General features: G+C 44.3%; 1 protein-coding gene across 1 annotated transcript in view; it reads left to right on the top strand.

The window, feature by feature from the left end:
* dnmt3bb.1 (DNA (cytosine-5-)-methyltransferase 3 beta, duplicate b.1) overlaps positions 1-11,085 on the top strand; it is a 46,229-nt gene extending 35,144 nt beyond the window's left edge. Inside the window, 10 exon segments of the mRNA XM_025901790.1 lie at positions 1,838-1,950; positions 2,035-2,218; positions 3,128-3,212; positions 3,710-3,855; positions 5,282-5,372; positions 5,561-5,709; positions 8,677-8,762; positions 8,843-8,912; positions 8,995-9,113; positions 9,299-11,085. Coding sequence (XP_025757575.1) covers positions 1,838-1,950; positions 2,035-2,218; positions 3,128-3,212; positions 3,710-3,855; positions 5,282-5,372; positions 5,561-5,709; positions 8,677-8,762; positions 8,843-8,912; positions 8,995-9,113; positions 9,299-9,440 — 1,185 coding nt within the window. The 3' untranslated portion in view covers positions 9,441-11,085.
* The last annotated feature ends 69 nt before the right edge of the window (positions 11,086-11,154 follow it).

Below are 11,154 nucleotides of genomic sequence, written 5' to 3' on the forward strand. Positions count from 1 at the left end.
GGACTCGTCAATGATATATGTGGATATTATACCGGGATACCGTGAAGCATATCGACACTCCGAGGAATAACACTCCGCGGGCTGATTCAGAAGCTCGTAAAATTAAACATATTAGTGTCTTCATAAAAACTGTAAATCTGTTTGACCCAGACTAATGAAAACCCCCCTGCACACACACACACAGACACACACACACACAGACACAGACACACACACACACACACACACACACACAGACAGACACACACACACACACACACACAGACACAGACAGACACACACACACACACACACACAGACACACACACACAGACACAGACACACACACACAGACACACACACACACACACACGCACACACACACACATGCACATGCACACACACACACTCCCACACACACACACACACACACACACACACACACACACAGACACACACACACACAGACACACACAGACACACACACACACACACACACACACTGTAATATAATCAGTCGTTGGGCTACACGTTGGCTTTCAGCCAGGATTTGACAGAAGTCATAAAACTGGTTGTGGTTAACGCTCCATAGTAAACAGAGAGTGAGAGTGAGGCGCTTCCACAGAAATCGACCAATCAAACACCTCTGGCCCAAAGTGCTGAGTGACAGCAGTGTGGTATAATTATAATCATATAAACTTCTGAAAGTACAGTCGATACGAAACTGAGGCGTCACTTTTGTCTGACGCTCTGGTTTGAATGATTTCAGTCTGATCAGCAGGACAGGCTTTAAGTACACGTGCCCCACTCACACATTCATACCAGCACTTCGGTGGTTTCTATCTAACGCTCACACAGCGTGGGGCTAGTGCCTTGCCCAGGGATATTTGGCATGCAGACCGGAGAAGACGGGGAATTGAACCACCAACCTTCTGATTAGAAAATAAAACTACTCTCATTACCTGCAGAGAACAGAGTGAGGGCTAATTTGCATTCTGATAATATTTATGCTGCATTTATTATCTGATTCTTACAAACATGCAAACTGGTAATTACACAGGAGTTCACTCCCATTAACGAAAACAGTCTGGAAGCCAAAATGATTTTTACTTCCTGTGTGAGCAGCGTGGGATTTTCCCAGGAGAATAAAACAACCTGTTACTGTGCGGTCGAATAAATGGTTACGCTGAGAAACACTCGCTGTGGCAGCGCGACGCTCGGTTAGCTGACAGCTGTCAGGGCTTTGACCACAGAGCGTGTGGAGACTTCCTCCTGCGCTGTCATCGTTCCAGATATCAGTTATTAATCAGCTCTAAATGCCTGGAGCCGACGCCCTCGTGGTAACGCAGCACAACTCTTTGATTTCATTATTCTAAAAAGAAGTTAATAAATATTTTGTACTTGTAAATCAAATGTGTATTTGTGTACTGAGTTTGGATTGTTACATTTGTGATTGACAGGACATTGACCAATCAGCTGAAAGGAAGGAAGATCGGGTCAGAATTTGTACTTGAAATCGACACACAGCCAGGAAACTGAGCGCAGTTTTACACGTAGTTTTTTTCTTTGAGTCTTAACAAAAACTTGTGTAAATATTTTTTACACAAATTCTCATCTGTAGATGCACAAACATACAACTTTCAGATATTTTGGTTTACAAGGTTACAAAACTCAGTTCACAAATACGCATTTGATTTAAAAGTACAAAATATTTATAAACAAAATCTGAGCCCATGTGTCCCTCCTTCATTATCTAACCTAAAGTGTGCCGTTTGTTCAGGTCTGCCACGGACAAGCTTTTAATCTGAAGGGGCTTCCTGGTTGAGTAAATCATGAATGGTTTCCTGTGTGTGTTCAGGACGTGTACCTGGAGATGTCCTACATGTACGACGACGACGGTTACCAGTCTTACTGCACCGTTTGCTGCGGCGGTCGAGAGGTTCTTCTCTGCGGCAATGTGAACTGCTGCAGGTCCGACAGACAGGAACAGGAAACACACTGTCCCCTTTCTCTGCTCTTTGCTCGGCTGACCTCCTCTCCACCTGCTCCCTCCAGGTGTTTCTGCGTGGACTGTCTGGACATCCTGGTGGACCCGGGTGCGTCTGACCAGGCGCGCTATCTGGACCCGTGGCGATGCTACATGTGCCAGCCGCTGCTGCAGTACGGCGTCCTCAAACGACGGCACGACTGGAGCCTCAAGCTGCAGGAGTTCTTCGCCAACGATAACGGACAGGAGTTTGTGAGTTTCGTATCTTTATCTGATCTTAGAAAGCACACCTGATGAAATCACATGGGTACCTCTGTGCCCCTCGTGTTTCCTCCTCTCGGTCAACAAACCAACCCTGAAACTTCATTTTGGGGGAGAGGATGAAGCTGCATGAGCAGGCGAGCAGGCCGGGTTAGCTTCATCACGCTGGGAGCTGATGCATGGGCCCGCCTTCTCGCCGTTACACCTCAGGCTGCCGCAGTAAAGCTGACGGTCTGACCCTGTGGGACACATTTATTGTCTGCAAGTTCCAAAGACACCTTCAGGTTCAGTTCCTGCCTGATGTGGACCTCAGAGCTGCAGACCCGTCAGCTGGAACCTGCTGCTTGGTCTCTGAGTCGCACTCGCCCTCCTACAGAAGACTCTGTGAAATACAGATGTGGGTGCGCATGTGAGCAGCTGTGGACACGCAGTGTGAAGCTGTGACGTCTCCCAGATAAGGACAGACCTCATGTCCTCGTACACCTGAAACATCCCCGCCATCAGTGGACAGAGGTCAGCGTAGAAGTTCAGACCGGTGAACCGAAGAACAGGGGGAACCAAAAACCCCAAAATCTGTTACAAAAGGAAGACGTTACCTGTGAGGAAGACGATTCCCGTGAAGACGTTTGCGGTCAGATCTGCTGCTGATTTAATGGACGTGACCTTGAGGGGAAGATCTCGGCTTTTTCCTTCTTTACTGTTGGAGTTTTGGTAAAAGCTGACGTGTATCTGTAAACTTCTGCCGTCACACGTTTCTTCTTTCTCTTCGTGTTTGCTTTGAGCTGCGTGGTTTTACTCTCTCGAGCTTATGATTGAGATGAAATGTGAGCGGGCGGCAGGTTTCTGACCTGTCGGCTGAGCATCAAGTCTCATTTCTGTTGTTTTCTGTTTGTCTTTCAGGAGAAACCAAAGATTTACCCAGCAGTCCCTGCAGAGCAGAGACGACCAATCAGAGTCCTGTCCCTGTTTGACGGCATTGCCACAGGTGAGGATGAAGGCGAGCTCAGGCTTAGGTTAAATTTTAAACCATCGCAGATGTTTAAGGTGTGTTTTGTTGAAATAAATAATCAGCCGCCCCTCCAGAGAGTCCAAGTTGTTCTGCAGCTGGTGGTCCTGCTTCTGGTCACCGTACCGGCTCATGGACCGATTCTGGTTAGAGCGACTGTACCAAACAGAACCAGGACTGCCGTCACCAGCTGCAGTCCAACGTGGAGGTGGAGAACAGCAGTGATCAACACCCCAACAGCAGACCCTAACAGACACCGACTGCTTGAAGGAGTCAGTTTAGTGGTCGGGCTACATTCCTACCCTCACCTGTGCTCAGGTGTGGTCACAGCTGAAGTTATGTGTAAGATGCGAGCTTCCTCTGAGGGATGACCGGGCTCAGAGAGACAGGCGAGGAGCTCAGAGCTGCTACTGTGTGTGTGTGTGTGTGTGTGTGTGTGTGTGTTCCTCTGTAAAGATGAGCGTGTTTGTTTCCAGGCTACCTGGTCCTGAGAGATCTGGGTTTTAAGGTGGGTCAGTATGTGGCATCAGAGGTGTGCGAGGACTCCATCTCAGTGGGCGTCGTCAGACATGAAGGAAAGATCAAGTACGTCCACGATGTGAGGAACATCACCAAGAAAAATGTAAGCAGGACAACGTCCGTGTGAAATTCTTCTTTGTTGTATTTTCAGTCTGTTTCGAGCTTGAGCTCAAATTTACTGAAATAAAACCAGTGAAACAGAACCAGTCTGCTGCCCCCTGCTGGGCTGTGAAGGTGGTGCCAGTCAGACACAAGACGTTACCTACACAAATAAATAAAAACTTTATTTTCATCAGTTTACATCAAATATTTGAAAAAATCCAATATCAAAAACATCTTAGATGGTCTGATCTAGAATCTTAAATCTGATCATCTTTTTTATTTTAACATTACGCACGGCTGCTTTAGCTCTCTCTGTGGATTTACCTCAAATATTATAATCAAATGTGACTGAAGTGAACAATTCCCACTCAGGAAACTTTCAGTCACAAGTAAACAGAGTTTAATGTAATTCTTTTATCACAGACACAAAGTGGACAGAAAACAGGCTTCAGTCTTTGTATAGCTGATTATTGTGAAAGGACTGAACACACAGTGTTGTTCAGTCCTTTCACAATAAATTGTGTTTAAAGTGTTTGGTTGCTGCTTGTGTGAAATTGTGAAATCAGCATCCCCCATAAATCACCTCCAGCAGGACTAAAATACTTGATTTAAACAAAGAGCAGAGTCCAAACAGGAAGCTCACTCCTCATACACACTGAGGGTAATCAGGGAGACACAGCTGCACACAGCAGACACCGTCACAGGGGAGGAAGCCAGACTGAAGACAAAGCACAAGCAATGCAGGACTACCAAAATAAAACAGGAAGTACATAATAAGAGTTTAGACATACAGCAGCTTAACAAAAAGGCTGAGAAAAGGTGGAAGAAGAAGAGTTTGAGCTTGTTCGGGCGTTTTAACGCTGGAACGAGACCGACACGAGCGCCGATTATTCCCAGCTTTACGCTGAGCAGAGCGAGGCTACCAGCCGCAACAAAGAGCAGCTTCAGCCTTTAAATCCCCTCAGGAGGCCTTTCAACTGTTAGTCACACTCTCTGTGTGTGTGTGTGTTATGTAAGAGATTAATTAGAGCACCCCGCGTCACGCTCCCTTCTTCACGTTTAGTCCTCGGTTTAAACGGAGCGTTCGTGTTGATGATAAAGTTTTTATTTAATTATGTAAAATTCCCAAACCTCCGAGGGTCAAGCCTCAGAACAGGAATGTTTTATTGACCTTCTTTCATAATGAGCGTTCATTAGCTCAGTATTGGGGGCACTGGACTGTTGGCATCAGCTGGAGCTTTGCAAAGTCTTTTCTTTCTAATAATCATTGTAAACATCACAGATGGACACAGGAGACACAACCCTCGAATCGTACAAACGTACACTCTGTTTTTACTCTTTTATTAGTTAGATTAGTTTTAAACGTTATTAAACTCCTCTTTTATTGGCGAAACATTAAACTCATCGTGTTTCTCGGCCTCACTCAGATTCAGGAGTGGGGTCCGTTTGACCTGGTGATCGGAGGAAGTCCCTGCAACGACCTCTCCATCGTCAATCCTGCCAGGAAGGGCCTGTACGGTGAGTCCTGAGTGCAGTCTGGAGTATATTTAACACGTGTTTTGGTGATTTTCTACTCGTTTAAAGGCTCTGTCACCCAGCGTGATAGTTTAACTCTTTAAAGGTCGTTTCTGATGCAGAGATAATCTGCCTGTGTAGTCGCAGTGAGATTGAGCGTTTTTGACTCTTGGTGGTTTTTGTCTCTCCAGAAGGCACGGGCAGGTTGTTCTTCGAGTTTTATCGCCTTCTGAGTGAAGCCAAGCCCAAGGAGGGCGAGAACCGCCCATTTTTCTGGATGTTTGAGAACGTGGTCGCCATGGCCGTTAATGACAAAAGGGACATCTCGCGATTCCTGGAGGTCAGTCGCATGGGTGGAGACCAGGCTTGTGCAGTAAACTGAGTTAAAGTTCAGGAAATCTGCTTAAAGTAAACAAGTTCGTTTTTAATCAGGTTCTGACAAATATGTGTGATTGCTGCAGGTTTCTGGAGGCTGTGTTGGGTTACTGTTAAAATGTGTTCCACTACAGATTACAGATTACATGCCCAATAATGTAGTTTGAACATATTCCATTCCATTAATTACTCACTGTGAGTAACTTATTCTGAATACTTTGGATTACTTATTGTATTAATATTTAAAAGGCTCGTTTTGCTTTCAGAATTGCACATGATTATTTGCAGCTAGCAGGTTGTTAATGCTAACCATCAAGGCTAACAGTCTATGACCTAACCTCAGCTAACACCAGCTAACAATGTTAGCTCGGTGGTGAGTAGCCTTCAGTAATAGTAATAAATCACACAGCAATAGTACATCAAAGATACTGAAGTGGCACAAAACCCAGGTAGCTACCACAACTAAAACAAGCTAGCTGCAGCAGGCTAACGTTAGCTTTTATAAAGAACTTCCAGATGTTTCTTTAGGTTGGAGTCTTTTGACCCTGAGAGCAGCCTGGTTGCCAACAAACAGAGTTTGCATTGCACGCTCAGATTTCTTATGTAGTGGTGTCGGATTTTCCAAGTAAGAAATGCATTCCTGCCGTGCACTGCTGGCTCTGTTGAGCTGGCTCCAGGTCCATTGTGTAACTGACGCCACCAACATTAACAGGATGCTGACATTAGAGCCTCTTATTGTTGTGTTTAGGTTTCCAACAAGGTTATTATCGTTAACGAAAACTAACGAAACAACGAAAACTAGAAGTGAAAAAACATTTTCGTTAACGGAAATAAAAATAAAAACAAAAAAAGGAAAACTAACTAAAACTGTAATGAGTGTTCACAAAACTAACTAAAATTAACTGAATTTATAGCAAAAATGCGTTTAGTTTTCGTTGATGTGTGCGTGTCATACAATAGTCAAGGGTGAAAATGAAGTTTAGTTTCCAGGTTTTTTTCTTGCTGTGTCTCATTATGCCAGCAGGTGGCAGTACGTTAGTCGAGTCGTCTGTGTCGCTGCTCCGTCCACGCGCAGAATCATGTCAGGAAAAGTCTGGAGAAAGCGCCAGCTTCCAATTTGGGATTACTTTGAATATGACTGTGTTTTGGATAAAGCAAGTGTCTTGTAGTGGAACGAGACAAATTATGAGGGACATTTCTAAAGGGAAAAAAATCCCACAAACCTTAAAGTGCACTTGAAAAGCTCACACAAGAAGGCTAGCCTAGCTTACCTGGAGAAGGTAAGGGAGCACACTCAACCCTCATCCCCAGAAACAGAAGCTAACACCAGGCAAGGCAGCGTGATGCATCCCGAGACAACAGGACTGGGATATCTACATAACTGTGAGTCAATTGCCTTAACACCCGGTGCTGCAAGAGTTAATAGTCTCATTGGGGCCAAGATATACATTTTATAGTTGCCTGGTATCAATGGTTGTTCATCTGCCTTTATTTATTTATTTAAAGAACCCATAGGTGGGAATGTGAGTTGTCTGTCTCTGCGTGTTAGCCCTGCGACAGACAGGCGACCTGTCCAGGGTGCAGGGTATGGTAGCTGGAATAGCAACATACCCAAGGATAAGCAGAAGAGAATGACTGATATGATGAAACTGGGATTTTGTTACACTTTATTGCAAACACAACTAAAACTATAACTGAAACTAATCAAAACTAAACTGAAACTAAGGATTTTCCAAAAAATAAAAACTAAACTAAACTAGCAAACAATTGGTAAAAACTAATTAAAACTAATATAAAATTGAAAATCTGAAGTCAAAACGAAATAAAAATAAAAACTAATGAAAATTGCAAAACTATTAAAACCCTGGTTTCCAACAATGCATGGAATCACCAACATTAGAGAGGGGATAGCCTAACATATGACACAGGAAAAGACCGCTGTGTAATCCATTTATTTCAACAAAGTAACTGCATTCTGATTATCACCTTTTTAAACGGTAACTGTAACAGAATACAGTTACTCATATTTTGTCCCAAAAAGTTGATTCTGTTCATCTGGATGTTTCCAGTGGGGAAACATTTCGTCACTCATCCAGGTGACTTCTTCAGTCTCAGCTGACTTACCAACCTTATAAACAGTACATTTGCATAAAGAGTGAAACTGAAACTTGTGCTCCAGTGGATGAAGAGATAAACCCTAAATACTGATCCGTATGCGGATCCCTGGTGAATTTGATGTGTCGGTCCACCAACTTTTTTACCATGTAGATTCAACATGTTTCAGATGGTCAAACAGTCACAAACAGCCTCTGCTCCTGAAATCTGTTTTAGTGTCTTTGGTCCTTTTGGTGTCTGAAAATTGTTTCCAAGGCCACAGTGACGTACTCCGAGTGACCCGGGAGCCACAAAGTCATTAAATTATATGAATATAAATCCTCAGAAACTGGAACTGAGCTGAATTATTTTAATTGATGACCGTAGATATTAAAAGTGGATTTGGTGTGTCTGTTTCACGCTGCACATTCAGAGGGGATTGGTCTCTGTGGTCTGAGTTACAGACGTAACGTTGTAGTGAGGAGCGCTTGGAAACGTTTTGGGTGTAAATCCAGGACAAGTTTGAGAGCTCAAATTCATCAGAAAGCAAATAAACTTGAATATACAGATGATGATGGCGCACAAGTCTGAAAACTAAATTTGCAGGACGTCTAAACAACGTTAATATTCAGTTAGCGATGAAAAGAAGACGACGTCTCTGTCTTACTGCTATGAATAAGCTTAGAATCATTTAAAAATGTTTTGAGATTTATTAAAATGGCCGTCTGATGATCTGGGTCATTTTTCCACGGCTCTGAGAAGACGTGGGGTAAAAACCAGTCTGTGTTCATGAGTAATTATGGGATGTATTCAGGTATTTATCGACCTTGCTTTGCAGTGTAACCCTGTGATGATCGATGCCATCGAGGTCTCTGCTGCTCACCGTGCTCGATACTTCTGGGGGAACCTGCCGGGGATGAACAGGTGAGCAGATCTTCATCAGAAACTCGCCCAGCATTGTGAGTGCAGACGGTTTGAACAGTGTGATCTCTCCTGTGCTTCAGGCCTCTGTGCGCCTCAGGGATGGACAAGCTGCAGCTGCAGGACTGTCTGGATCATGGCCGAGTGGCCAAGGTCGGTCATAACGCCGTGAAAGGAAACATTTTCACGTGCAGGTATTTTGCTCTTGACTGATGATGCGTCTCTTGTCTCGTAGTTTGGAAAGGTGCGCACCATCACTACTCGCTCCAACTCCATCAAACAGGGGAAAGACCAGCACTTCCCCGTGTTGATGAATGGGAAGGAGGACATCCTGTGGTGCACCGAGCTGGAGAGGTGAGCGGTTAACACACGCGCTGCTGCTTTTGGCAGATACACTGAAAGAGTCCAGTGAGATACATCCCAGCTAATGTGCTGATGACAGGTCGCACGACACAGCCATTCGCTCGGTCTTCCTTCTCACTGTGCAGAAAAACTTTCAATATATCATCTTTAGGCGGCTGATCTTCTCCCCTCTGCAGGATCTTTGGTTTCCCCGTCCACTACACTGACGTGTCCAACATGGGTCGTGGCGCCCGGCAGAAGCTCCTGGGCCGGTCTTGGAGCGTCCCCGTCATCAGGCATCTGTTCGCTCCGCTCAAAGACTACTTCGCCTGTGAATAAGAAGAAAGCCGCCATCACCAGCAAACACACACACCAGCTTTTTTGCCGAGAACCGTCAGCAGCCAGCCGTTTCCTCCCCTCCATCGGACATTTCGGAAGGCAAATGGCTGGTTTGACAAAACATCAGCGCGGCGGGGAAACGGTTCAAGATGCTGCCTGGATTCTGCTTTAGATCCACATAACACACACTAACACAGATTCACAGCTTAGGGAAAGACGTTGGCTGCCCTGGAAACAGAGGGGGCGGAGTCTAGTCAGGTGAGCAATGGTGAGATGGATAAGGAGGCCAGTAGAGCGATTCGCACTTCCTCGGGGAGTTAAAAGGGAACGATGACACCCACGCCTTTGCTTTGTTAACATTAAGACTGTAGCGTGACTTTAATAGGATTTTAGCTTCTTTAAACGCCCTTGGAGGGCATCGTTTTTAGGATAACACCTAGAAGTTTTAGAAGATGGAGAACGGCGTAGTAGCGAGCTTTTAATCTCAAACAAAAACACATAAAAACTGACTTGAACCAAAGGCGGAGCTGACGTCCTGTTCCTGTTTTATCCGCCAACGTCAGTCCGCCGTAATGATGCTGTGGCTTTTGGTCCAAACTTTGCGAGTGCACTCGACAGTCAAACTGCTGCAGGATGTTTTTAAAGGACCAAACTAAGAAACCCTCGTTGGGAAAAACCATTGATCGGTATAAGCTACTGACCTGAAGCTAACCTGGAAACATGAGACGGGATTTAGCTTTATATTTAGATCACTTTATATTGATAGATTTAGTTAATTTTAGGAAATAAAAGTACTTTTGTTTATTCCTTATTATATTAGCACACTAGATTGAAGTGGCTGTATTGTACTTTTTTGTTGTTCCTCTGACTTTCAGTCTGTTTAAGGGTTTTTGCATGTTAAAGGTTTGCAAAGTGGAACCCAAAGAAAACACTGCTGCTGAACTGCCTCAAATGCCTCGTTTGTAGTCCAGACTTTTCTCTGTCACCACGTAACACGCTGGTGTAACAGCCATTAAACCGGTGCGTAGTCAGGAACACTCAAACTAAATCCAGATGCAGCCAAAAATGACAAAAGAAGAAGTTAGTTTAGTGTTAGCTTGGTGGTAATTGGTGTTTCAATGTTTTAATACAAAAACGTAAAAATTCACGTACATTTTAAAAAAGGGAACACATAGGAAGCTATTTACGCCAAAGTCAAGCTTTCTAAATTCAGAGGTAACACTCTGGAGGCATAACAGTGATGTCACATGACTTAATCAGTATTCTCATCAGTGATATTTGAATGTAAAAATATATTAAAAAACAAACAATAAACAGTCCCTCAGATACAAAGTTAAAAGTCACAGAAAACTCTGCTGGTTACATATGTAACAGGCTCCGACCAATCGGAGCAGGCCACAGAGAGTCGTCACAGGTTTTTATAGCAGTGGTTACAAAAGTATCATTTTATCACACAAACTGACCAATCAGAGCAGACTGTGCTTGTCAGGAAGGAGAGAGCCTTAAAACCAGAACAGGTGTGCAGTATGAAAAGATGTGTTTTAGTTTGAGTTTGTAGCGAGCGAGATGTGGGCGCGCTCAGGATGTTGTCACGGCGATCTCTTCATACGGATACTTGAAACAAGCTGATGCAGAAAGACAAAAACTGAAAGGCAGAGAGGGGGCTCATCTTCTGTTAACGTCTGCAGACAGCTGATGAACACACGTATGACGT

The sequence above is a fragment of the Oreochromis niloticus genome, linkage group LG20, assembly GCF_001858045.2.
Source record: "Oreochromis niloticus isolate F11D_XX linkage group LG20, O_niloticus_UMD_NMBU, whole genome shotgun sequence".
Classification (NCBI taxonomy): Eukaryota; Metazoa; Chordata; class Actinopteri; order Cichliformes; family Cichlidae; genus Oreochromis; species Oreochromis niloticus.